The sequence below is a fragment of the Panicum virgatum genome, chromosome 9K, assembly GCF_016808335.1.
Source record: "Panicum virgatum strain AP13 chromosome 9K, P.virgatum_v5, whole genome shotgun sequence".
In the NCBI taxonomy this organism is placed as follows: domain Eukaryota; kingdom Viridiplantae; phylum Streptophyta; class Magnoliopsida; order Poales; family Poaceae; genus Panicum; species Panicum virgatum.
In genome coordinates, this window is record NC_053144.1 from 27126351 (window position 1) to 27154273 (window position 27923).

Consider the following 27923-nt stretch of genomic DNA (forward strand, 5'->3'; position numbering starts at 1 on the left):
TTAATGGCTCTCCAGGAGAAAGGATTCACCATCAGCGTGGCCTAAGACAGGGGGACCCTTGTCACCCATGCTGTTCATCCTAGTCATGGATGTGCTTTCATTTAATAATGAAAGCTAATGAGCATTTGTTACAACCACTTGCCAGAAGGCCATTGCAACATAGGATCTCCTTATATGCAGATGATGTGGTGCTTTTCTTGAGGCCTTCGGCCAGTGATACTCATATAAGGCTCCAAAAATAAGTGGTACAAGCTTATGATTTGTTTTCTTTTTATATGATGATCGAATAAATAAATGATGAACTCCATTATGAAAGTCATTTTGAAGAAAAAAGTTCCATTATACATACCCAAGAGGTCCACGACCATGATGCGTAGTTTGATTTTCCGTTTACATGCATGCGTGTTTTTTTTCCAAACATAGAACAGATGCAGACAGTCACATACACGCATATACACACACTTATTCCTATGAATACACACATGCAACCCTACCTCTTGAGCCGACATATCATTGAGATTGAAGAAAGTCACCACAGACGCCTCGCTTTCGATGGGTACATCGCCTACCACTGAAAGAAACTGCTTAAATTCTAGAATAAATCCAAAAAAATGCAAGCACACATGGCCAACTAAACACCTCATTTTCGATCTGTACATCGCCTAGCACTGAAAGGAACTGCTTAAATTTTAAAATAAATCCAGAAAAATGCGAGCACACATGCCCAACTAAGGCTTGAACCTGGGTGGCCAGGTTCCACCATAAGGACCTTAGCTGATCTACCCTCACTTGGCTTGCGTAGATTTATTATTAAGAGTAATGATAAACTTTCTATAAAACTAAAACTAGTGTTTGTTACTCCTAAAAAAAAATCTCCATATGTCTATGCTTATATTATAAAAGTAACAGAATTGTGCTTGATGATTTTCTTAAAATATTGTCCATGATTGGTTGGCAACAAACAATCACTATGCACACCCATGATTACAAAACATCTGTTTATTTTATTCCTTTTTATCACTTCACATCATCAACATCTCCCTGAACGACTAGAGTACCAAACATCAAATCACCTCAGAAATACCCCCACAACCAACTCAATGAACAAACTCCAGACAACCAAACATAAGCTCCTACCATTAGCTCAGAGCCGGGCCCACATGCATAGACAGGAAGACAACTCACACCCAGCATCACAGCGAATGGTAACACGCAAAACCAACAAAAGGAAAAGAAAAGAAAATTTAAACAAGTCCGTCTGCATCTCCATCTCGGCTCGTCGAATCCCGCACGCACGTGCAAGCATAATGCACGGACGAACTCATCTGCTCCTTTCACTGCCCGTTTCAAATTTCTCTAGGCGCAGGGGCAGATTTAGAGGGTGGGCCGCAGCCCACCTAAGAAATCCGTCCGTCCCGCGGCCCAAGCGCCGAGCGCTCCCCAATCAATCAGCCTCGTTCGGCCGTTCCCCTGACTCTCGCTCGCTCCCTCACGACCTGCTCACGAGTCACGACTCGCTTAGGGTTTGGGGCCTTGGGAGCGGGCGACCAGGACTGCTACGAGCTGCTACTGCTAGGTGCTAGCGGCTGGAGGCACGCGCACATCGCCAAGGACCGGGAGCGTGCGGGTGCGGCCGGCGGCCGGGGGCCGGCGGCGTCTCCGCGTCTGCAGAGGGCACGGCCGCACGGAGGCCGGAGCTGCGGAGCACGGGAGCAGAACACTGGGCGACCACTGCGGCACCGCCGGAGGCCGGAGGCGGAGCGCGTGCTGCGGCCTGCGATCTACGACTGCGACCGGACCAGGTGAGAGCATCCTAGATCTGCTCATGAAGCGGCTTTGATTCGGTGAATCGTTCGTTCCTTTGTTGAGTTCTAGTTTCTGGAATTGTGGCAAGAACTGATTATTATTATTATTTTGTTGGGATTGGTGATCTCCCGATGACCACTAGGCAAGGTAATTAGCTTGCTGCTCGTACAGCTGCCTGCTACTGCACGTAAGACATTTTATATAGCTATTGTGGTATTTAATTTTTTTTCCTCCCTAACATCAAATCCTAGATTCGCCACTGGCTGGGCGGGGTCGTTGCTGCCATGGAGGCTCAGGCGATGGCAACGGTGAAGGAGGCGCTCGCCGCGCTGTACCACCACCCTGACGATAGCATCCGCACCGCCGCCGACCGCTGGCTCCAGGAGTTCCAGCACACGCTCGATGCCTGGCAGGTGCGTGCCTGCTTCTCCATTCGATTCGCCGCTCCTTGGTGCCCTGAGCTGGGTGAGGGCTGGTTCTTGTATCCCGGTTATTCCGGGAGTGAGAGGCTGTGAATTTGGGTGGGCACAGAGTGGGATATGGGGATTTCGTGTGAACTCAGCCTGAACTAGGGTGAATTTTACCAGTGTTGGGAGGGGTTCTGTAGCTCTAGTGTGCAATTAGGGCCGTAGGAGTTGGTGGGGACTCAATTAGATTTCGCTGATCCTCTGGTCACTGCTCATTGTGGCTGCTGCAGCTCAAGGCTGCTGGTGGTATGGGACTATGGGTAATGCAGGATAGATTTAGTCTTGTTGTGCATTAGTTTGGAAAACTCTAAGACATGGTCTTTTAGCTAGGGTTTCTTAACCCTGTCAGCTCCATATAGGTTAGGTTGCTACTTTCTAGTGAATGCTGATGATGCCAATCTGCAAGTTTAGCTTCATTCAAGTGTATTTTAGGACTCGTATGCGGATTTAATGGGACATGCGGATGTTACTGACAGAATGAATTTAATTCGTGTCCTGTAATGGGTGGCTGTGATATGTTGCTGTGGCTATCTATGGTTTTGGGTGACTGCTGTTAGGAAGTGATTTAAGACATGAAGTGTAGAGTTCTGCATTGACAATGTGTGCATTCACCACTTGTGGGGAACTCACCAAAGTTGATGCTCGCTTGAGTCTTCTCTAATTTCTTGCTCTACTATTGGCACATAGTGTATTTGTATAAAATTTAGAGTTTCTTTTTTTTTGGCTTGGAACCTATTCTGGATTAGATGATTTTTTTCTTACATTGTAGCATGTTGCCGCCGTTTTATACGTGGTTGTCAACTCTATCATATTTGAGTGTTTTCCCCATCCTACACATGCAGGTAGCTGACAGTTTACTTCATGATGAAAGAAGTAATTTAGAAACTCTCATCTTCTGTTCTCAGACCCTCAGAAGCAAGGTAAAAAGAAGGGACATGCCTATAATTTGTATGAACTATTTAGGAATGTCTATTTAACTCAGTTCTCCTGGTGAGTTTAATAATCTTGAATACCATCCCATGGTATTTGTAGGTACAAAGGGACTTTGAAGAGTTACCCTCGGGAGCTTTCCGATCGTTACAGGATTCTTTATATGTAAGAACCATCTTATGAAGTTTATTTACAGAGTATCAATATTATAAATTGCGGAAAGCAGTTAGCTAAGGCCACTTTGTAGCTCTATTGCGGTTTGCAACCTCAAAGGCGACTTAATAATATCATATAGTATCTTCTTCTTAATATATTGATGTGCAGTTCTCCTGCGCATTTGAGAAAAATAATAATATCATATAGTATTTGTACAAAATGGAACACATAAAAATGATTTTATACCATATTATTTTTCATATCTTGAAATATTTTAAAAGTTGAGTCATTAGTCCGACTTCTGAAAGAAAGCAATAAGTGATTACAGAATGAAACAGTGAACAGAAATCTACAAAGACTCTAGTTGCATCAAACCATGCTAATTTACAGCTACAGACTTTGAAACTGAAAATTATTTCTGTTCTCAAGCCCTTAGTTATTTCTCTCACTCCTAGTAGGGGGCCAACGCCATCAGAGTTGATCATCAAGCCAAGGCTTAGTAAATTAGTTTTTACTACAAGGGCGCATTTATATTTTTGGGCAGTAAACACCTTTGAGGCCTTTCTATCACTTCAAAGCCTGCCAAACAGACAACCTTGGAAGTCGTCTGCTGTGGAAATATCGAGGTAGACCTACCGCTACCTTGGGGTTGATCACCAGAACAATTGAGGATATAATTTGTGCCTCTTTGTGTTTTGCTATCAAGTAAAATCAGCTTTTGGAGCTCTATTGCAATGTATATACTATGTTCTCATATCTTGGCCTCTTGGTTTCTTTAGCTTGTTATAAAATCTGGTTGACCTTTTTAAGAGCTTTGCTGCATTCCATTTTTAACTTGGTGCATTTGCAGGCTTTGCTGAAAAAGTTTAATAAGGGACCAGCAAAAGTAAGAACACAGGTAAAAAGATAGGATTAAGCAGATATTCTAAATGTTAACACAATTATTGTGACACTACAACTCTTTGTATCATCTTCAGATTTGTATTGCAATTGCTGCTCTGGCCGTGCATGTACCTGTAGAGGACTGGGGAGCTGGTGGAATTGTGAATTGGCTAAGCGATGAGATGAAAGCTCATCCAGAATTTATTCCAGGCTTCCTTGAACTGCTGATAGTTTTGCCACAGGTACATAGATGTTCTTCATTCTTTTTTTTTCAAACACCAAGACTCCTACGTTACAGAATGGTGTTTAGCCACTGCCCCCTAACCATCGTCACATACACACATACAAAATAAAAAATGATTGTATGGAAAGTGAAAATGGTGGTCCTTTTCTGTACATACAATGGGATTTAGTAAAGAAAAATCAGTTTTGCAAAGCTTTCTGGTCTAAAAACCACTGAAAGAATACTTCTGTAATGTTTATATTGCTTCCGTCAAAATTAGCTTCTCTTCTGTCATATCTTGCCACCCCACTCTTATCCAAATCTCTACACTCTTCTTCCATGGATCTGCAGATCTATGGCCACCCATACCAAGAGCATGATCTAGGATGCCCATGCAATCAGTGCAAACCAGCCCGGCCCAACAATGGATGACTAGATCTTTGTAGCAAACCTGGGCGTTTATGTTAGATACTCTTCTTGCTCATAGTGTTATATTAAACAAAGATTTGTTCATGTAACTTTTAAGTTCCCAACAATGACTCGTGCATAAGACTAATATATTGTTATGTAGTGTGTTGGTCTTGGTAAAATTGAACTTTGTCCATTGTTGTGCTTACAGGAAATTTCTAGTTATAAAATTGCAGCTCGTCCTGAAAGGCGCAGACAGGTTGAGAGTGACCTTTGTACATCTGCAAATGTTGCCATTAGTTTATTAACTGCTTGTATGGCTATTGATCAGCTGAAAGAACAGGTAAGTTTCGTCCTTATCCACATTTCCTTTTATGATCCTAAGCCTTAGGTGTCTTCTCAAATACCTCAACCCCTTAGGATTTATGTTGCATAAAGCAAGTTGTGCTTGCACGTTCAAATTTTTTAGCAAGAGCTTAGCTATTGATTTCCTGCCTGCTCTCTTACATGCATTTACAAAGTTCTTCCATGATTTGGTCCTTTAGGTGCTACTATCCTTTCTTCCATGAATTAGTAGTTGTCCTTCAGTTACTTTGATGGTAGTCAATAGCTTTCCCCAAGGAGCTTGCAACCTCCCTAATAACTTGGGAGCCATATTCTAGTTGTTGGTCATTACTGCTTATACATATTCTGGCCACAGCACTAGAACTCTAGGAGACAGTATCTAACCAAGAGGAGTATATAATGTGCTGTCCATTTATTTTTGCATGTGAAAAATGTGATGTCCATTATGTATAAGGTAACTCAAATGTGAGTTGACCGACCTTTCTATTGTTGCATACAGCAAATACCACATCTTCATGTTATCTTTTGTGAGGTGCTGCATTGAATTTGGTATTTAATGTCCTTTTTCTGAAACATAACTACAATTCTGAGATACATTTCAGCAGTGAGACAATAACCTGCGTTTAAAGTTTAACTTTGATTGCTCCTTTGCAGGTTTTGGAGGGATTTTCTTCTTGGCTTCGTTTCTGTCACGGGTATGAAGTTTCTGGTGTTTTGACAGTCATTCCTTGAAACTATAGCTGTTCTGCTGTTGTAATATGTTTCACTCTATTCTTACGCCACTGCTGGTTAGCACTTAGCAGTATTGACTTCTGGAGCTAACTAAAATCTCTTTTCTGCCAGAATCTCTGCTTCTGAACTTGCATCACATCCTTTGGTCCATATGGCACTCTCTTCATTGAACTCTGATCAATTTTTGGAGGCAGCTGTAAATGGTATTGTTTTGCATATGCCTGTAATTTCTATTGTATTCAGGCTGTTTACCTTTTGTTAGCTTATACATTTCTTCCTTTTGCCACGTATAACCAATTGAGTTTTATATGAAATTCTGCGACCATTTTCTGGTCTTGGTACCATGATTATACTTAATTCTGTTGCTGAGAACATCAAAACCTGAAATATCTTTCAGCTTATATTCTTAATGTTTAGTAATTATTTCACGATCAAGATTCTATGCACCAAGATATTGCAGTGCTCGTATAATTATTATTCTTTTGTGGTGTTCATCTGTTAAAGTGATATTATAAACAGTGACAGTTTTTGAAGTCCAAGTTTTACCGTGAATTTCCATCAAATATATATAGACATCCTGATAAAATTACAAAGTTTCTCAATTTTGAAGGCAAATGAATGCGTGCCCGTTTATAGATATCTACTAGAGTGTTGACCAGATCTAAATAGTTCCTATTTGCAAAGAAAATGCATGATAGTTTTTCAGCTTCAAAGTGCAAAGGAAATTCACGGTATCACCTCAACATTTTTTCTCCTGCATGGAGGGTGTATATAGTCAAGTGCAAAGGAACAGTAGAATATAACCCTTTTTTATCTGGATGCAACCACACAGTAACCTATTCCCTAAAATTGCTATGTAACTGGTAACAGGTATCAGGATTCAACATGCTTCATGTTTAAGCAGGATTATATTGGAACCTAGTTCAGGTTTCAAGTTTCTAGCCAAACCACTGCACGTTGTGTTGGTTCCATATTTTCAACATGAGTTCAATGAGGGTCCAACAAGCTTCATATTAAATATGTATATAGCTGTGGTTATATACTTGCCTTGTATTCCTTGTATACCAAGCCACATTGGCTATATATATATATATATATATATATATATATATATATATATATATATATATATATATATATATATATATATATATATATATATATATATATATATATATATATAAGGTCACCCCCCCTCGTTAGGGTGTGTGGTGTTTCCCAGCTCTCTGTCTCTCTACACTTCAATAATCAAATCAACTTCAGCATGTGTCTCAAGAGGGTAATAGAACCAGGAAGGTTTTAACGCAGGTTTCAGATAGGTGTAGTGGAGATAGACCTTGTATTAGTTATCCATTGGTAGGAGGGTAGCTGTGACAGTGTGCATAGAACTACAGTAGGGTCTCAGTGATTCTGATGTCTTTGATTTTGTTGGGAAGCTTACTAATATAGTTAACCTTCTAATTACCAGTTACATCTGAATTGATACATGCTACTGTATCTTATGGCTCTGGTACTACCGCTGAACAATTGCCGCTGATTCAAATTCTTGTCCCTCGTATTATGGGTCTGAATGAGCTGCTCAAAGATCCATCTAAGGTATGGCATTCTGACCATACTCCGCATTACTATCGGTATATCTGTTTGCCAAATTCCCCTTCATCATGTTTTGAGTGTTAATGCATGTTCAATCTTCGTGTTTGCACATATACCCACTACTCAGATAGACTAATGTACTTTGTTGGCAATTCAGGAAAGTTCAAATATTCTGCTAGTGCTCTTATTTAAATTAGTAATGAGTGGCCTAGCTCTCTTTTGGTTATCTTTCATTGCGATGTGCCTCTTAGAAATAGGCAGATAGGAAAAAAACTAATTTAGTTTATCTGAACAGTCTTGGTTTAGAAAAAAAACCTAAACCTAAACCCCAACATCCTGCAGCCTCAGAACCTCTCTAGTCTGGTACTCTGTTGCACCGATACTCCGCTGAAGTCACGTGTCGGTGTCGGACACCGTGTCCGACACTGATACGTCGCCGATACGGCGTCGAAGGAGTGTCGAAGCAGTGTCGATACACGATACGGCCCAGCCCACCAAAGCAGCCCCTCCCTCGATAACCCTCTGCTGCCTCGTTGTCCTCCACGCCGGCCTCCCCTGCACGGGCCTCTACCTCGCGCGTAGCACGGTGGGAGGCGTGGCGTCAGCACAGCCGACAAGCCGATAGGAAACCACCAGGGAGAGGGACCTCCTCGTCGCGCCCCCAAGCTGGCGCGCCAATGGAGGTCCGGGGTGCCGGGGGCTGCCACCGCTCGCTCGCGGGGGAGGAGGTCCGGGGCGCCGCCGCTGCTTGCCTGCGCGGAAGGAGGTCCGAGGCACCGCTCCCGCTCGCCCTTAGGGCAGGAGGCCCTGAGCGCCGCCGCAAGCCCGTGGGCGAGGAGCCCCCAACCCTGACTCCCCTTAGAACTCGCAGCCGGCTCTTCTCTCGCGTTGTGCCGTCGCCGCTCCTCAGATCCATGCACCGCCAGCATGGCATGGCTGCTCCTCAGCTCGGATCAACGATCCTGAGCCACCACTGGTGCTGCTCCTTCCAGTCAATATGAGTTCCTTTTCTTTTTCTGCTGCTCCAGCTTCACCATCCCTTCGGTATTCGTTGTTGAGTCCACCCAGAATGCTTCATGAGTTCCTATTTGCTTTTTATTTGCCTAGGTGATTATAAATATTAATTATTATTAAACTATATTTCTGTGTCGCCGTATCGGCATTTTGGGGAATATGGCGTATCGTCGTGTCCGATATGCGTGTCGGAATCGGTGCAACATAGGTCTGGTACCAACCTGGGGAGCGATCTCCTTTGCAGCTTGGTGGAGGAAGTCTTGGAAGAAAGTACAGAAACATGCTAAGAAAGGTTTCAATTCGCTGGTCATACTTGGGGCATGGATCCTCTGGAAACACCGTAACTCTTGCGTGTTTGATGGATCTGCTCCTAGCATTCAGACCCCGTTGCAAGCCTTCAAGGATGAAGCTCACCTGTGGATAGTAGGAGGCGCAAAAGGCCTTGCTGGCCTGGAGCTTGGAAGGATTCCTAGCATTTTGGTTTAGGTTTCGGTCAGATCCTCCTTTTCATTTTCCTATGTAACAGTCTTTTTCTAGCATAACCTGTCCTCTCGTCACTCTGATCCAAGGTGGGGAGATGATTTTGTAATTGGATCTATTTTCCTCCTTAATACAATGATGCACAGCTCTCCTGCTTATTCGAGAAAAAAATAATAATTAGGCTGGTAAAGTTAGTTTACCTTTTGAAGGTCCATTTTAATTTTGTTTCTGAAGTCATCAATTGTATGTATGCAATTTAAATTAACTAAAACTAATGACCTTTTAAAATATTCTGAACAGTTAGGGTCTTAGAGAAGATCCTACGATAAAGAAAAATACCAGTAGGCCATATGAATAATAGAGGGTAAAATTAAAGAGAGACTTGTGCCACTAGTTGCTGAAATTTTAACGTCTCTTGCAATGTTGACTAAATCACTTCTAACTTGTCTGATGGTGCTGATGTGGCATTGACGCTGTTAAATACCATGTTGGCATTCATTGCCTCTCTTCATGTTCTCTGTCTATCTTCTCCCTGCCGTGGTAGATAAAGATCCACTAGGAACAGACCACCTCTCTGACCCATCATCTCCAGCATATCGTGACTACTCAATTCCGTGGGGAGTGGATGGGGTGGGGGAATCCTCCTCGGCCAATGTGGCCCTAATTGTTGACCCAGGATTTGGGGTCGTGATGATGAATGCAGAATGGCTGTTGGGATCATGGTAGTGATTTTGGCATCTGCTAATTTATGGCTGATTTGGCATTAAGTTAAATCAGATGGGTCCACAGCATATGTTGCATCTAACATGGTTTCCATGAGTGGATGTGATATGCAAGTCAGAGATAGGCGGGCTGGGTTGTACTTGCAGGTTGGGATGTAGTCAGATTGCCGTTGCACTGTTGGGGGCACCATTGAGGCTTAACTATAGGCCGGCAGGACACCACCGTTGCCTGTATCCCACAGGTTTGGTATCAGCCAAAAGGGTGTACCAGCGAGATAGGGACACATGAAGACAGATGGTGATTGGTGAATATGCCAATGTCGAGAGCAGCACCAAATGCTTGATGCCACATCAGCTCAATTTGTTATGCCAAAAGGTGGTGGGCCAGTGTTGAAAACAGAGTCAAAGTTTAGGGGTGGCAAATAACTTGCAAGTTAAGGGAGGTGATTAGACAACGGTACAGCTTCAGGGGTAGTGCAATTTTATCTAAAGATATATGGAAAACTTCACACATAGCTGATATATTTGTCTTAGTTTTCACTCTGAAAGAACTTAATGTCATGTGAAACAGTGTTTAAAGAAGTGTTAGTCTAGGCAGGTGGTGAGTTGATGCCTAGTGCCTATGTGTCAATTAGACAGGCTAGGTGGCCACCTAAGGTGGTCTAGGTGACTGATTTTAAAAAGTGCCTGTAACTTCTGAAACATTAGCATGCAACATGCATATTATATTTACTTGTTTACTTCTTGTATCCCTTTTTATATTTTGTATATGTTTGTAGATTGAGTGCTTGGTAAACATACAGACAAGCAGTGTTGTTTTGCTTATATTTTTTATGACCCTTTGGCACATTTTCAGGATGAAGAAGATGTAAAAGCTATTGCTCGTTTATATGCAGACATGGGTGAATCCTATGTTGACTTGATTGCAGCAGGTAAATTCCATGGATTATGATCGCCATTAAGATTCGTCTCTTGCCATGTCCCATTTATTTTTTTTAATGTTTGAACTTTAACAGGTTCAGATGATTCCATTCAAATTGTGAATGCACTGCTAGAAGTTACTTCTCATCAGGAGTTTGACATTTGCTCTATGACATTTAATTTCTGGCACCGTCTTAAGCGTAACCTGATCAGGAGGTAGTTCACTAATCTGATTAAACATCATGTGCTTTACTTGAGAAACAATGGACTCAATGCTTCACATATTTTAGGGAATCTTATGTATCATATGGATCTGAGGTGCTAATTGAAGCTGAGAGAAACAGAAGATTGCTAATATTCCGTCCTAAATTTGAAAGTCTGGTGTCTCTGGTATGTATTTGAGGACTGAGGATTGATTGTATAATGTCATCCCTGTATAATCTGTCATCTAAAGGAACCCGCAATGTCCACCGAGTTATTTCATTTCATGTGTATTATCTCACATATTCTTTTGATCTCTGGATCAGGTCAGTTCCCGAGTTGAATACCCTGAGGACTACCACACATTTTCAGAGGAGGACTGCAGGGATTTCAGACATGTTAGATACGGTACAGTACCTGATTTTGTGTAGTTTGTTTCATCAGTCCATTTTGCCTATTTTGATCAGCACAGATGTAAAACATAATTAAGACATTCATTTTTCAGCTGTTAGTGATGTGTTACTTGATGCAACCGATGTTCTCGGCGGTGACTCAACACTAAAAGTACTTTCCACGAAACTAGCTCAGGTGACTTTAACTATTTCTCTCTATGTTGGCTTGGCATTTTCCTTCAATGAATTTTGAAGTTTGTTTAGTTTCTCAATTATTTTGGCATCTTGTGCTCATTACTACCACTGAAGTTTCTTCACTAGAAGGGGAACAGAATGACTGTATTCAAACATAGGTTTCTCTGGCCTCTTTGTGTGTGGGTATAGGGTCGATGGACCTAATTGCTACTCAGTAGCGCTACAAGAACTTGCAAATCAAAATAGTATTTGTACCCCACTGACACTATTTTAGATGTTAACAGTATGACCACACTATATGTGGTGGGTTGCTTGAATGATGTCTACACATTTATGAACCATTCTAGATTGTATACAATTTCTATTCACCTATAAACAGTTATAGCTACATAATTTATGAAGCATGTAGTGTAAAAGACGGACCCTTAAATAAGTATATAAACTTATGCATCTTGTAAGTATGTAAGGTCTGCTATTAATTTTCTTAATGATTTTGATCCAAATGGCTGTAGTTTTAAATTTTATTAATGGTCATATGCATACTGTTGATGCTGCATTTCTTTACTGCCCTAAAATTCTGAATAGGTGGTGGTGATGGTGGTAGGTCCGTCCTCCCACTCCACCATCCTCTGCTGACTGGTGGGCCTGCCCCTCGCGCTCAGTGCTTTGCCCCCTCCCCCTTGCCACCGGTGCTCTCTCTACCTAATTTCTTTCCCCTTAGTTCTTTGTCCTCCCTGTCTCTTCCTCTCGCTCGCAGGTTTGCTATAGAGCTTGAGGCTGCCCACGAGCACTATGGTGAGAGCATGGCCGCAGGTGCTTTCCCCGGGGGCTCTAGGCTTTCCGACAAATAGAGAGTATATGGAGGTTCTAGGATTCATATAACTCCATGTCGACCCGATGACATTCGCGCTACTCATTACACCTGGGAAGGCAATGGATCCGGGCCTTCTGTAGCTAGATGCCTAGATCTAGTGGTTGAGGGCATGGTTTTTAAGGCGGTAGGGCGAGGCACGGTGACCCAACCCCTTCCGGACGCCTAGGCGAATAAGGTGTGTGGTGAGGTGACGCCATACGCATATGCATACACATACACATATTTCTTCCAATTCTGGAGCACATGTACTAGTGATCCTCCTTTCCATTTGCCGTTGTTGGCTTGTTCCATGTAGCATGCAGATTTACAGCCGAGAACCAAGCACAAGCAGATGCACTAGCAATCTGGCAAAAGCATTAGCAACCGAGCAAAATGAAAGAGTGGGAAAGGAAGGGGCACTTTTGTCTGTGTGATACATCTGTGGGAGGGGGTGCCAACAGGGAGGCAGAGGTGAGCATGTCAGAGAAGAACCAAGAGCTCCTGAATGGAGGAGTGGAGGGAGTCCACCTGGATTGGTCGGAGAAGAGGAAGAAGGTGCAAATCGACTGGACGGGCCGGAGCCACGGGATTGGGGAGCAGGCAGGGCTGGATCGGAGCAGCACGCCACCACAGATTCTAGTTGCCGCCAGCACCGCCGCCCTTTCTCTTTCCCTCTCTCTTCCTATCTCCTCTGCGCGCGTGTCGCCGCCGCCGGTTCCCATGTGGCCGCGCTGCCCCCTTTTCCTCACGCGGCACCTCTTTTCCCATGCCCATTCACCAAATTGCCTGTGCGGCGCCTGCCTAGTGGAAAAACGACGCCATATCCGCCTAGTCGACGATTCTGGAGGCCATGCGCATGAGGTTCCTAGTGATTGAGACACCATGATTTGATTTTCGCCTGTACGCCAATGCGACGACTTAAAAACCCTGGTTGAGGGGCACATGGTGGATGTGCAACCTCTCTGGAGAGCTGCATATGCGATGAGCAAGGGCCTAGGGCTGCCAGTGTTGGAGATGTTTTGGACAATAGCTGTGGCCGCAAAGTCGGTAAGAGAATTGAGATTGAAGGGGGTGGGGGGGGGGGGGGGGTGCACGCCGAGCACCGACTGCGGAAAGGCCGCACGGGAAAACCGGAAACCACGATTAGGCACATAGGCGGGTGGGAGCGCAGGGCTGGCTCGGGGACTGAAGATTATCCAGTAACTAGGGTACCAAATAGAATTACTATTTGGAATTAATGTATATTGGACAAATCCTTAAATTTACAATTAAAGGAATTTCAATTTTGTTTTGCTGAGCTAGATTACTTTAGTTAAATGATGAAATGTTTGAATTAACTGCATTACTGCAACATCTATAAGTTGTTCAACCCCACTCTTTGCTGTTCCTTGTTTTTTTTATACTTGCCTAATTTTGAGGACAACTAGCCTTATAGCCATGTGCATGAGCGCATCATGTGTCACAGAAAATCATTATTTCTGGCACCTATATAGTGCAGATAATATGGATTTTGTCGGTTGAGTTAATCAAATTTGAGATATAATGAATGAACAATACATGGGGATCACTATAAACGTTTTATAATAATTTCACTTGCTTATGCTATCATATCATATTCATACTCAGGAGAACATGCAATCACCAAACCTTTGGTCACTCATCTTCTGCTCTTGAGTTTCAATGCATCTCTCCTTTCTAGATAGTAACAACATTTATTGTTATTAACAGTAGGCTTTAGTTGTCTTCCAAACTGACTATTGCCTGCCCAGATTTGCACAAAAAAGTTTAATAAGTTCTCAATAATAAAGATTTACACTTCTATATTTTAGGCATATGGAAGCTGCAACACTAAGCAGAACAGCAAGTGGCAACCTGTAGAGGCTGCCCTGTTCTGTATACAAGCAATTGCGAAATCAGTCTCACTTGAAGAGAGAGAAATTTTACCACAGGTATGGATAGCATATTGAGTGACCCATAATGCTGTTGATTGTTGTCTTTCTTAACTAGATTATCTACAACATCTTCCTCTGAAAAGCTAGCTGCCTTCTTCTGTGCTTGGTAGATGAACTTCCTGCTATTGTTTGCACTGGATTCTTATTTGTTTTTGACCATGCGCTATTTTTGTTTTCTAAAGGTTATGTCACTGCTTCCCTGCCTTCCTCACAATGAGCAGTTGCTGCAAACAGGTATGTTTTCACCATACAGATAGTTCGGAAATCCTTGATTTCGATATTTTATTTTATTTTATGTTATTTATTATGCTGTGCCTGCCCTGTAGCTCTCTATTAAGGTGTTACTGTTTTTATGACAAGTTACAGCCACTTGTTCCTAGTGGCATTATTTTTGTTATTGAGTTACGGTTCACTTTGACACTACTAGTTACCTGCTTTTGAATAATAACCATGCTAGAAATAGTTTACCTGAACTGCTAATCACTTCTGAAATATACTTGCAGTTTGTTCGACCGTTGGGTCATTTTCAAAATGGATTGATGCTGCACCAGCTGAATCATCCATTCTCCCACCTTTAGTTGATATTCTCAATAAGGGTATGAGTACATCAGAGGATACAGCTGCGGCTGCTTCTGTGGCATTCAAGTATATATGTGAAGGTATGTACAGCATCTGCTGAGTATTGTCTTTTCTTTAAGCATAAGTCTAGCTTGGTATTGTTGAGCTATTGCCTGTAACAACAACAACAACAACAACATAGCCTTTTTTTCCAAGCAAGTTGGGGTAGGCTAGAGATGAAACCCGAAAGAAATAAGTTCAAGGTTCAAGCACATTGATAGCTAGTCTCCAAGCGCTCCTATCCAAAGCTATCTCTTTAGAGATATTCCAATCCTTAAGGTCTCTCTTAACCGACTCATCCCACGTCAGTTTAGGTCTACCTCTACCCCTCTTTACATTATCGACCCGCTCAAGAACCCCATTACGCACCGGCGTCTCAGGAGGCCTTCGTTGGACATGTCCAAACCATCTCAGCCGATGCTGGGTAAGTTTCTCCTCAATTGGTGCCACTCCGACCCTATCCCGAATAACTTCGTTCCGGACTCTATCCCTCCTTGTGTGCCCGCAAAACCACCGCAACATCCGCATCTCTGCTACACTCAGTTGCTGGACATGTCGCCTTTTTGTAGGCCAACATTCAGCACCGTATAGCATCGCCGGACGAATTGCTGTCCTATAGAATTTGCCTTTTACCTTTTGTGGCACCCTCTTGTCACAAAGGATGCCAGAAGCTTGCCGCCATTTCAACCAGCCAGCTGAAATTCTATGCCTAACATCTTCATCAATGTCGCCATCTTTTTGTAGCACCGATCCTAAATACCGAAAAGTATCCTTCTGGACCACCACTTCTCCATCTAGACTAACGTTTCCCCCCTCATGCCTAGTCGCGCTGAAATCGCACATCATGTACTCGGTCTTGGTCCTACTAAGTCTGAACCCTTTCGACTCTAACGTGCGTCTCCACAGCTCTAACTTCCTATTAACCCCTGCCCTACTCTCGTCAACTAGCACCACATCATCAGCAAAGAGCATACACCAAGGGATCTCACCTTGTATATCCCTTGTGACCTCATCCATCACTAAAGCAAATAAATAAGGGCTCAATGCTGACCCCTGGTGTAGACCTATGTTAATAGGAAAGTCAGTGGTGTTGTCATCACATGTCCGGACAAACGTCGTCGCGTCCTTGTACATATCCTATTAACAACTATTGCCTGTAACTGTAGTAAAAATTGAGATGGGCCATTCTATTAATTGCCATTCATGATTTGTCACACCATTGCCTCACCGACGTGATCACATCCGGTGGCAAATCCTGAAATGTCATTGAATTGTGTGGGGAGACCTTGTGCTTGTTCCGAATTTTGCCTAGAGTTATGTTTTGATGGCAATGTCATAATTTATTTACTATTTATTTAGTTCATCCTTTTTTGGTGACAAGACTGTAGGAGAAAGTTTGCCGGGTCCTTGGATGGCCTCTTCCAGATATACCATATTGCAATCAGTGGAGTTGGTGGTTATAAAGTTTCTTCAGAGGATTCATTGCATTTGGTTGAAGCCCTAAGGTTATGATTCATTCAGTCTAGTCTAGCTATTTTGTTTGTATAACTTTTTTGTTTTCTCTAGCACTCACCTTACATGCTATAATATTGCATTTTGATACACTTCGACCAGTGTGGTTATTACAACGCTTCCACCAGAATCTGCTAGAACAGCCCTGGAGTTAATCTGCCAGCCAGTAATCAACCCCTTGCAAGTAAGTAGCAATTTTTGATAGTCTATTGGTCCTGGGGCTTGTGTACCCCATTCTAATTCGTTTACTATGATAAAAGGAATTAATCCAGCAAGGTGATCAAATTCTTCAACAAATCCCTGCTCGACAGTTAACCGTACATATAGACCGCTTATCGAGCATTTTCAGGTGGTGTGCTTCCATTTACAAATGTCTTCCATAAAAAAATATGTTTGTTTACTAAATCCTCCAAAATTTTCCAGCAATGTAAAACATCCAGCAGTAGTTGCTGAAGCTGTAAATAGATATTGGCCAATACTCAAAACTATCTTTGATCAGTAAGTAGTGTACCATGGAGTTGTTGACAGAAGTTTTTATTACATACATGAATGATCTCATGAACTCATACTTTATCAAAATACTCTTATGCACAGGCGAGCATGGGATACACGTACCATGGAGTCAGTATGTCGATCTTGCAAATTTGCTGTAAGTTTATAGCTTATTTTTTCATGGATATTGTTGGAGTATATTGAGCCCATGTGTATAGAGGCCCACCTAGAGGCCCATGTAAAGGTTCTATATATACCCACCCATCTAGGGTTGGAGGAATACAGCAATTATTCCCTTCATTATGGTATCATTAGCCTAGGGTTAGGGTTCCTCTCCTCCCTCCCACCCTCCCAGCCCGCAGCACCCGTCGCCACCGGCCATGGCCGGCCGGCCGCCAGCGCCGCCGGCCCCCTCCCTTCCCCTCTCCTCCTTCACTCCCCTCCCTTCCTCCTCTGCTCCGGGCGCGGGGAGTGCTGCGCCGGGCGCGCTGGGCGCCGCCGCCTGGCCCCTCCCCTCCTCTGCTGCAGCCGCGCTGCGCGCCCTGGGAGGCCCGCGGCCGCGATGGCCGCAGCCGCCGGCGCAGGCCCTCCCGGCGCGGGCGGCCTGCCTCCTCCCGGCCCAGATCCCGCCCTGCAGACCCCTGCCGCCGCCGCCGCCACTGCGGGCACGGGCGCGGGGGGAGCCACGGACGCCGCCGCCGCTGCCTAGAGCGCCCCTGCCGCCGCCGCCGCCACTGCTGGCGCAGGGTGCGCGGGCGCAGGGGGCGTGGGGGGTGCTACCGCCCCCCTGCAGCCCCTGCTGCAGCCGCTGGCCGGTGATGCGGCCGCCGCTGCCGCTGCGGCCCACCGCGCTGCGATCGCTGCGGGCAAGCAGGCCGCCACCGCCGACGCTGCCGCGCTCGATCCCGCGTGGTTGGGCCTCGGGATGGCCCCCGCGGATGCGCCGCTCGTCGCCGCCGCCTTCCGTGGGCAGCAGGCCGACGCCACCCTCGCCGTGGCTCTCCTCGCCGCCAAGTCGGAGGCTTCGGCAGCCCAGGAGCGGGTCCGCGAGGCTGCCCTTGCCTGGGAGCGCGAGCGTGCCACGGCCGACGCCCTCGCTCTCCGGGTCACCGAGGCGGAGCGCTTCCTCCGCGTCTCCTCCGGCGAGCCCGTCGACCCCGAGCACGGCGCCTCTTCCTCCCACCAGGCCCCGCCTGCTGGATCTGGAGCCCGGTACGACCCGACCGACCCATGGTCGCCCAGCTCCACCTCCAGGCCGCCGGCGTCCAGAACATCAGGGCCCTGGTCTCCGTCCTCCTCGACCCCGCGTCCTCTTCCTACGGCCGCTGGCGAGACCAGGTCATCCTCACCCTCTGCCGCTACGCCCTCGACGACCACATCCTCGTCGACTCGCCGATCGAGGCACGGGATGTGGCCTGGCTACGCCTCGACAGTGTCGCCATGTCCTGGATCTTCGGGACATCTCCCTAGATCTCCAGGACCTCGTCAGGACCCACGGCAGCACCGCGCGGCAGGCCTGGGTGGCGCTCGAGGGGCAGTTCCTCGGCAATGCCGAGTACCGCGTCCTCCAGCTCGACGCCACCTTCCGCACCTTCGTGCAAGGGGACCTCTCCGTCGGTGAGTACTGCCGGCGGATGAAGAGCATGGCCGATGCTCTTCACGACCTCGGGGATCCGGTGTCCGATCTGGTCTTGGTGCTCAATGTCCTGCGGGGCCTGAGCAGCACCTACGACCACCTAAAGAGCTGGATCGCCCGCCAGAGGCCCTTCCCCACCTTTCTGCAGGTCCGGGACGACCTCGCCCTCGAGAAGATCACCTGGGGTCTCGCGCCCGGATCGTCCTCGCCCGCCCCCGCCGCGCTCGTTGCTGCTCCACCGGCCTCCTCCGCTGCTCCTGCCACCTCCCTCCTTGGTGCTGCTCCAGCCGGACAGACCGCAGGAGGGGGGGGGCGTGGACGTCGCCGGCGAGGGGGATGTGGTGGTGGTGGCGGCACTGGTGGCCCTGCTTCTGGGAGCACCGGTACCGGTGGGGGCTGTCGGGGCGCGCCGACACCGGCTCCGGCTCCCGCTCCTGCCCCTGTCGCTGGAGGTACGCTCTGGCCATCCTTCAGCAACCCATGGTCAGGGTGTATCTCGATGTGGCCGTTCCAGGCTCCGAGAGGGGCCTCGTCCTCAGCTCCAGCCGGCGGCCATGTTCACTGGCGCTGCTCCACTCTTCGCGCCGTCCTGGACCCCGCCCGCTCAGCCCAGCCAGCAGCCGACCTGGCCTGGGGGTGGAACCAGGCCGCTCTGGCGCAGTCCTTCAGCACCATGGGACTGACGCTGCCGACCAGCACCGAGTGGATCGCCGACTCGGTGCCTCGTTCCACACCACTCTCGATGCTGGTATCCTCTCTTCTGTCCGACCCCCACACCCCTCTTGTCCTTCTTCTATCATGGTTGGTGATGGGTCTTGCCTTCTTGTCACCGCCGTGGGTTCTGCTTCTCGTCTTCCTAATGTTCTTGTTGCTCCTCAAATGGTCCACAGCCTTCTTTCTATTCGCTAGTTTATTGCTGACAACTCCTGTTCTATCAAATTTGACTCCTCTGGTCTTACTGTGAAGGATTCGGCTTCTCGGCGTCCGCTCCGATGTGACAACCCGGGGCCCCTTTACACTCTTCGGCTTCCTGCTTCTGCTGCCTCGCCTTCGGCTTCTTCGTCTTCTGCTTTTACCGTGACGCCTTCTTCCACCACCTGGCACCGCCGGCTTGGTCACCCCGGCCGCGACGTTTTGGCTCATCTCCGCCGTAGTACCGATGTTCCATGTACTAGGGCTCCTGCTGAGCACCTCTGTCATGCGTGCCAGTTAGGTTGTCATGTTAGACTTCCGTTTTCTTTTTCTTCTTCGCATGCTGCGCATGCTTTTGATCTCATTCACTGTGACCTGTGGACATCTCCTGTACTCAGCATGTCTGGCTATAGATATTATCCGGTCATTGTTGATGATTTTTCTCATTACTCTTGGACTTTCCCTTTGCGCTCCAAGTCTGAGACCTTCCCCACCCTCCACTTCTTTGCCTGGGTGTCCACTCAGTTCGGCCTCACCGTTAAGGCCGTCTAGTGTGACAACGGGCGGGAGTTCGATAACTCCACCTCCCGGTCTTTCTTCCTGTCTCGGGGTGTTCAGCTGCGTATGTCTTGTCCGTATACCTCTCCTCAGAACGGCAAGGCTGAGCGGATGATTCGCACGACGAACGACGTCGTGCGCACCCTTCTGATCCAGGCTTCTCCCCCCGCGCTTCTGGGCTGAGAGCCTCCACACCGCCACCTACCTGCTCAACCGCCTTCCATCCACTGCTTCTCCTGCTCCCACTCCACACCACGCTCTTTTCGGTACCCCTCCTCGCTACGGCCACCTTTGGGTCTTCGGGTGTGCGTGTTACCCTAACACCTCCGCCACCGCTTCTCACAAGCTAGCGCCACGCTCGACTCGTTGTGTGTTCCTCGGGTACTCCCCTGACCACAAAGGGGTACAGATGCTATGACAAACCTCTCTCCGCGTTCTGATCTCCCGACACGTCGTCTTCGACGAGTCGGATTTTCCCTACTCCACCTCCTCCACACCTTCTTCTGATCCCGAGCTGGCGTCTCTGTTTCCGACTGACCCAGTAGTTCAGCCACCGTTACCTGTCTGTCCTTTTCCTGCAGGTTTTCCCGGCGCACCGGCACCGCTTCCGGTGATCCCTGTTGCGCCGAGCGCGGCCCCGGTGCCCACGGTCGCGCCACGCGCGGCCCCCGGACCTTCGGTCGTGTCGCGCACGGACCCGGTGTCTCCCAAAGCGCCACGCGCGGCCCCGGTGCCTTCCCCTGCACCTGAGCGGTACGCTGAGCCGGTGTAGGTGTACCGGCGCCGAACCCGGCGCCGCAGCGGTACGCTGAGCCGGTGCAGGTGTACCGGCGTCGTTCGGCGTCGACACCGGCACCGCCTCCTGCTCTGGAGGCTCCTGCGACACCGGAGCCGTCGCCGCCACCGCCTCCTCCGGCTCCCTCTCGAGCCGAGCCGGAGGTGTACCACCCGCCGGTCATCCATCGGGATCCTCGGCATATCCATCCCATGGTGACTCGGCGGATGGCGTACCAGGCCGCGACTCTCCGCCACCGAGGGAGAGCCGCGGGTCTCTCCGGTACCCTACTCTGTTCGCGACGCCTTGGCAGATCCTCACTGGCGTCGCGCGATGGAAGAGGAGTACGCGGCTCTTCTTGCCAACCAGATGTGGGACCTCGTGCCGCGTCCGTCTGGTTGCAATGTGGTGACTGGCAAGTGGATCTGGACGCATAAGCGTCGGGCTGACGACACACTGGAGCGCTACAAGGCTCGCTGGGTTCTCCGGGGGTTCACTCAGCGGCCTAGTGTGGACTATGATGAGACCTTCAGCCCGGTCGTAAAGCCCGCTACGGTGCGCACGGTCTTCTCGCTTGCGCTCTCGCGCACTTGGCCTGTGCACCAGTTGGATATGAAGAATGCGTTTCTTCACGGCACTTTGTCAGAAACTGTTTACTGCTCTCAGCCTGCGGGATTTGTGGACTCGAGTCGTCCGGATATGGTCTGCCGGCTCAACAAGTCTCTCTATGGACTGAAGCAGGCTCCACGGGCTTGGTACTCTTGGTTCGCCACGTTCTTGCTGACACTGGGGTTCACCGATGCCAAGTCTGACACGTCTCTCTTCATCTACCGCCGTGGGAATGAGACTGCATATCTGCTGCTATATGTCGATGACATTGTGCTCACAGCTTCCAGTCAGCAGTTGCTTCAGAGTGTCATCTCCTCTCTGCAGCAGGAGTTCGCTATTAAGGATCTCGGTCAGCTCCACCACTTCTTGGGCGTCACTGTTGACCCTCAACCGTCTGGTCTTCTCCTTCACCAGCGGCAGTACGCCCTCGATATTCTGGAGCGGGCTGGGATGACTGATTGCAAGTCCTGCTCCACTCCAGTCGACACTCAGGCGAAGCTGTCCGCTGATCTGGGTGATCCGGTGGCTGATCCTACTTCCTACCGGAGTCTGGCCGGCGCTTTACAGTACCTCACCTTCAACAGGCCGGACCTCACCTACGCTGTTCAGCAGGTCTGTCTCCATGTGCATGATCCCCGGGAGTCGCACCTTGTTGCGCTGAAGCGTCTCCTCCGGTATGTCCGTGGCACCGTGGACCTCGGCCTGGTGCTTCACTGCTCGTCCTCTGCTGAGTTGGTGGTCTACACCGACGCTGACTGGGCTGGCTGCCCGGACACTCGTCGCTCCACTTCCGGCTACGCCGTCTTCCTGGGCGGCAACCTGGTCTCCTGGTCGTCCAAGCGACAGCCGGTTGTCTCGCTCCAATGCCGAGGCGGAGTACCGGGCTGTCGCTAACGGCGTGGCGGAGGCGTCCTGTCTACGACAGCTCTTGGCGGAGCTCCACAGCCCGCTCGCAAGAGTACGCTCGTCTACTGCGACAACATCAGCGCCGTGTATCTCTCCACCAACCCCGTCCAGCATCAGCGGACGAAGCACGTGGAGATCGACCTACACTTCGTGCGCGACAGAGTCGCAATCGGCGATGTTCGGGTACTCCATGTCCCGACTACCTTCCAGTTTGCTGACATCTTCACCAAGGGGCTGCTCTCCTCGACCTTCTCGGAGTTTCGATCCAGCCTCAACGTAGCCGGTGGCTAGTTGTGGCTGCGGGGGGGGGGGGGGTATTTGCCCTTTGTACTCTCTTCTTATCCAGTCTTGAACACCGCTGCGTCGGTAGTTCAGACTGCGGGGGGTGTCATCTTTCTTGTTGTCCAGTCTTGAACACCGTTGCGCCGGTAGTTCAGACTGCGGGGGGGTGTTGGAGTATATTGAGCCCATGTGTATAGAGGCCCATCTAGAGGCCCATGTATAGGAATTATATATACCCACTCTTCTAGGGTTGGAGGAATACATGCATTATTCTCTCCTACAGAAACCATTAGGGAGGCTAGAGTTCTTTGTTGTGACATCCGTGCCTTAATAGAGGAGATGCAAAGGAAGTTCGATGAGATGGACCCACCAGCGCTGTCAGCGCCGCTGCCGCCAACACACACACCACCGAACCCAACATCCTCTACCCCGGTGACTGTGATAGCACCTTCTCCGTCTGCAACATTATTGGGTTGCATGCACCAACCAATTCAACCCAAAAGCTTAAACTGATGGGGAGAGATAGTCAATTCACTTATATTCCAACACCCCCCTCACATGGAGGCTCCCTCAGACCTCAGACGTGGAATAGGAGAGAGCAGCAATTATTTCTTGCGCTAACCAGTATTCGAACTCGAGACCTCTGGCTTTGATACCATATTGAGTTGCATGCACCAACTAATTCAATCCAAAAGCTTAAGCTGATGGGGAGAGATGGGCAATTCACTTATATTCCAACAAGCAGCACTTCCATCTTCACTGCTGATTCCAGCTGCTGCAGCACCAGCCCTGGTGGCCTGGGTGCCATCCTTTAGCGACGTGGGGGCTGATGCGTCATCAACAGCTTGCCTCTAGCAGCGACTTTGCCGATCAAGTCAGTGTCACCGTCACTAGCCGCGGCAGCAACATTCTCACCCTCTACGTCCATCTGCTGGGCACTTCCATTCCGTGACAACTACGACGGGAGTCCCCAATTGCCGCATCCCATCCTATGATGGGAGTTCTTATCCCTTGCAGTGGATGCACCATTGCAACTAGTGCTTTGATGCATGGGACATGGAGGAAGATGAGAATGTATGGGTTGCCTCCTTCAATATGAAAGGCCTGGCACTAAGATGGATTGCAAAATTGAGCGAAACATCGGCGTACCTACGTGGCCGGGCTTCGCAACGCTATCAGCTGTCGGTTTGGGCTAGAATCATCAACGCCACAGGCTGCACTCACTGGTATGCAGCCATCGTCGCTACCGGTGGCAACGGCTGCCGCTGCATCGCAACCACTGCCTCCCTCGACGGCCGAGGCATCTTCCCCGCATCCATGGCAGCAGCATCTTCACCTTCGGGCCTGACAGCAACATTGGTCCCGACGTCTTCTTCCCTACCATCAGCGACATCAATACCTCCTTCAGTGCACATCACCTCCTTCAGTGCACATCTTGATGAATGACCAGGCTGCTACACCAGCGGCAACTCCGGCAGCAACACCTGACGTGAGTATCATTGCGGAGCTACAAGCCTGGTTGGCATCACGTGGCAACGCCCAGCCTGCTACTCCACAAGCATCACCACTATCGTCAACTCCAGTGACAGCCCAAGCTGTTACGTCTCTCATGGCATCAACACCGATGGCATCTGCTGGACATGCCAGACTCTGCCGGCGTCATCGATACGGGTAAACCAGACCTTGAGCTCATTGGACGAGATTTGGCACCACCAAAGCTGCGGCCACCTTCAGGCTGGAATGGCGTTGGGATCCAATTCGCTGTCGGCTGTGGCTATCATGGCTTGTCCGGTATCTCGCGATGCCCTGGTCGATCAATGAATTTTAGCTGGGCGCCCTCGGCATTGAGACGAGAATTTGGGACAACAGGATTGGGCCAGTGGATTCTACAGTGCTGCTACACGTGTGCTGTTTTCCTGAGCCAGCAAGTGTGTGGCTTCTGCTCTTCCATGCTGCTATCTTCACCAACAGGCTACATCAATCTTCTGTCTCCAGTTCTGAGCACCACTGCAGCTTGAGGACGACCTGTACTTTTGAAGGGGTGGAGAAATGTTATGGGCATGCGCCTTAGCCTGGACCAGGGGCACACCATCAAGATAGGATTAGTTAGTTTTTTAGCTATTTCTTCTCGGTTGGTTACTTCCGTTATTTAGCTATAGTTAGTAGGTTAGTTGGTTACAGTCGGCTGTATATAAGAGCCTAGCGGATTGTTGTAATGAAGCAAGAAGAACCCTAAAAGTAGTCAGAGCTTCCAAAGGGAGGGCGACGAACAGGTTGTTCGTGCTATCCCTAGTCCTACCTTATCATGTACATGTAGCTTACTGTTTCAGTTATTATTGCGCATCAATAAAGCTGTGCCCATAATATTGGAGGATATTGCAAATAAGCTCTGTTTTGCTATAAATTTGTGCTTTTCATTTCTAGGAAGAACAAGCATATTACAAATATCTCATGTGGTACTTAAGTACCATCCGGATATTCATTATCCGCTGGCTCATGCTAACATGTTTTATCTGGTGAAGGTAAGGACATGTGGAAGGGCCATGGGAATGACGATTGGTGCAATGCTTGAAGAAATCCAAACTCTTTACCAACAACACAAGCAGTCTTGCTTCCTTTACCTATCCAGTGAAGTTATCAAGGTTGATTTATTTTTTCAAGGAACCAACTAATTAACTTGAACTATGTCTTTCCTCTCTCTGACAATTCTTTTCTATGCAGATATTTGGGTCTGATCCATCTTGTGCGGATTATCTTACTAACTTGATACAAATACTTTTCAACCATACAGTTCAGCTTCTCAGAACAATTCAAGTAATTATTCTTGCTTTTCATTTCTAGGTCACAATAACATATTGGCAGCAGATAACTTGACTGAAGTGCACTGCCTATATTTTCAGGATTTTACAGCTAGACCAGATATAGCTGATGATTGCTATCTGTTAGCGTCAAGATGTATTCGTTACTGTCCCAATCTATTTGTACCTACAGAAATGTTTCAAAGATTGGTTGACTGTGCAATGGCTGGTATAACTATACAACACAGGTAATGGCCTGCCTGAAGATAAAGTACATTTGAGGAAGACTAAGATGCTGAGTTGGCTCAGCTCTGAAATGCTCTATATATACAGCAACAAGGTCCTTATTCTTACATATCAAAAGCATTTCAGAGTTGATCCAAGTTTGAGCATCTAGCAGCCTTGCTCAAACGCTTTATCTATGGAAGTCATATTTCTGTTTTCTGCGTTTTATTTTACGGCATTGAAGTCTAATGTTGTTGCCTAACTTTTATGTAACAGGGAAGCATGTAAATCAATATTGTCTTTTCTATCTGACGTCTTTGACCTTCCAAACTCATCTGATGGGGGGAATTACCGAGAATTTATTAACACAATCGTACTTCAGCGTGGTGCAACCATTACTAGAATAATGATTGCTGCCTTAACAGGAGCGTTGCCATCTGGTCGTTTGGAAGAGGTATGTTGTAAGACCATATGGTGTTTTCTTTTGCTCTACATCAAGACTCTGGAAAGGCATGAACAGTTATTCTCCTGTATTATCAAATGTTCTATTCAAATTGGTACAAAACAGCAAATATTGCTCTCCTTTTTGAAGAAAATATTGTAAAAACCTTTGTTTCTTGTTTGGTCAAAAATTACTGGCAATACCCTTTTAACCACATAAGAACATTTTGGATCGGAAAGTCAGTTCCTTGGTGAATTAGCTCATTTAGATTCTATTTAGTCACTATTTGTCCATCCATCATTATAAGAATATAGAGAAAAATGAGTATACAGGCAAACAATGAAAGCCTCCTGCTAGACTGGTTTGCTACTTTACATGCAGTTTGTGTCTTTTTCTAGACTGCTATGGTGATTGTTGCATTTGTGCCATCCCAGGTGTAAATAAGTCACATTATTTTTACTTTCTGTTATGTCAAATATTTTTGTTTATTTTCATGCCTACGTATGTACACTCTACTGACTTGGTCAGTCTGTTTCAAGTGTCAGAGTCGTACTGTGTTAAAAGTCTTGCTTAAGGCATGAAATCACTAACTGTGGTGGCCTGGAACTTGACTAGACCATGGACCTTTGTACTCTGATATTGGTTTGCTATAGTTATCCATGATTTTTCTTTTGCCAAAGCTAGCCATTTACTTATACTGCCATAAGTGGCCGTAGTTAGGTAATTTCTTGTAATCCTGCTAAAAAATACTCATAGCAAAGCAAGGTAACATGATGATAGTTGTTGGATGTATTCATATCCTTTTGCATGGAATTTTGCAGGTATCTTATGTTCTGCTGTCACTTAGCAGAGCTTTTGGTGAGAACATGCTGAATTGGGCGAGGGAAAGCATTAATCTTATACCACCACAAGCTCTAACAGATGCAGAACGCTTGCGTTTCTTGAACATCATATCTGACGCTGCATCTGGGTCTAGTCTTCATACCATAACAGATAGATTTGGAGAAATTTCAGATGTTTGTAGACGAAATAAAACTGTGCAAGACCTGGTTCAAAGTGCCTTGCGGCCTCATGATTTGACCTTCACTGTGGTTCCACAACAGCTGTCATAACTGGCTGTCTCTGCAAGGCAAGTTTAGAAGCCCACTTGATGCATGTTTTCAGTTCAGAAAGCCATTTTCAGTCCGCGTTAATGCAAGATTCACATCATCTCGCTATTTTTTTATTCATACAGGCTTGAGTTGTGGCGCTATACAGTTCAGATTTGTTTAGAGCATAGATAGGTCAGTAGCCATTGTAATTCTTTCGTGTTCCGCCTTTGTACATGTGCCATACATTGTGTATGCGGGGGGGATAGAAGTTGTGTTGTATTATCTCGAAAGCAGTGTTATACCGGCAGATCACACGGAATGGTGATCTACCATGGGCCTGATTTTACGTTGGCCGGCCAGCTTCTTTTTTGTAGAGTGAGGTGGCCATCAATTTTATTTTGTATACTTGTTATACTGACTGCTGAAGGGTTTCAGGAAGATCCTGTTTCTGTTCTCTCGATCCCATGTATACTTACTATAGCGATTGTATGAGCCCCAAATGTGATCGCCTTCTGTCTTGCTGAATAAACACGCTAAGCTGTCCTTTTATCGAGGGCAGGCGTTTGAACCTTTTTTTTTCGTTGAAGAAACGTTTTATTAATTAGCAACCTGGCAGCGCCGCACGTGGTGCACAATGGCATGGCATATCTCGCATTCAAACTAACCCTGTATGGTCCAGTGGCCCAGGAAAGGCCGTTTTCTGAAACAAACCGGTCGTTGCGTGCTAGCCATGACTCGGTCACTCGCAGTTTTTTGGGGGATGATCAGGCATGCAGAAACTTGAACACGTGCCTA

At 47.3% G+C, this 27923-nt stretch overlaps 1 protein-coding gene across 6 annotated transcripts; it reads left to right on the plus strand.

Moving 5' to 3' along the window:
- The first annotated feature begins 1472 nt into the window (after window positions 1-1472).
- LOC120651059 (transportin MOS14-like) lies at window positions 1473-27696 on the plus strand. Of its 6 annotated transcripts, XM_039928403.1 has the most exons (30): window positions 1474-1802; window positions 1949-1953; window positions 2058-2219; window positions 3116-3193; window positions 3306-3368; window positions 4210-4257; window positions 4337-4483; window positions 5084-5215; window positions 5872-5912; window positions 6061-6152; window positions 7418-7545; window positions 10615-10690; window positions 10775-10895; window positions 10970-11069; window positions 11207-11288; window positions 11386-11468; window positions 14150-14269; window positions 14455-14506; window positions 14776-14931; window positions 16272-16395; window positions 16505-16586; window positions 16663-16751; window positions 16826-16900; window positions 16997-17051; window positions 25095-25214; window positions 25294-25386; window positions 25473-25618; window positions 25872-26049; window positions 26859-27166; window positions 27272-27696. In XM_039928403.1, the coding sequence occupies exons 3-29, from the start codon at window positions 2091-2093 to the stop codon at window positions 27147-27149; spliced, it is 2901 nt and encodes a 966-aa protein (XP_039784337.1). In that variant the 5' UTR covers window positions 1474-1802; window positions 1949-1953; window positions 2058-2090; the 3' UTR covers window positions 27150-27166; window positions 27272-27696. The 6 variants fall into 6 exon arrangements, 5 of the variants coding, with proteins under 5 accessions (XP_039784337.1, XP_039784341.1, XP_039784338.1 ...); XM_039928407.1 differs by lacking the exon at window positions 16826-16900; XM_039928404.1 differs by having other exon boundaries at window positions 26859-27588.
- The last annotated feature ends 227 nt before the right edge of the window (window positions 27697-27923 follow it).

What these genes read in the sequence shown, in the direction of transcription:
- LOC120651059 (XM_039928403.1), top strand. Translation starts at nt 2,091, where the DNA reads ATGGAGGCTCAGGCGATGGCAACGGTGAAGGAGGCGCTCGCCGCGCTG. An exon ending in CTCAGACCCTCAGAAGCAAG is followed by an intron (nt 3,194 to 3,305) that starts GTAAAAAGAAGG and finishes TGGTATTTGTAG; the next exon opens with GTACAAAGGGACTTTGAAGA. An exon ending in TTGAAAGTCTGGTGTCTCTG is followed by an intron (nt 11,070 to 11,206) that starts GTATGTATTTGA and finishes TCTCTGGATCAG; the next exon opens with GTCAGTTCCCGAGTTGAATA.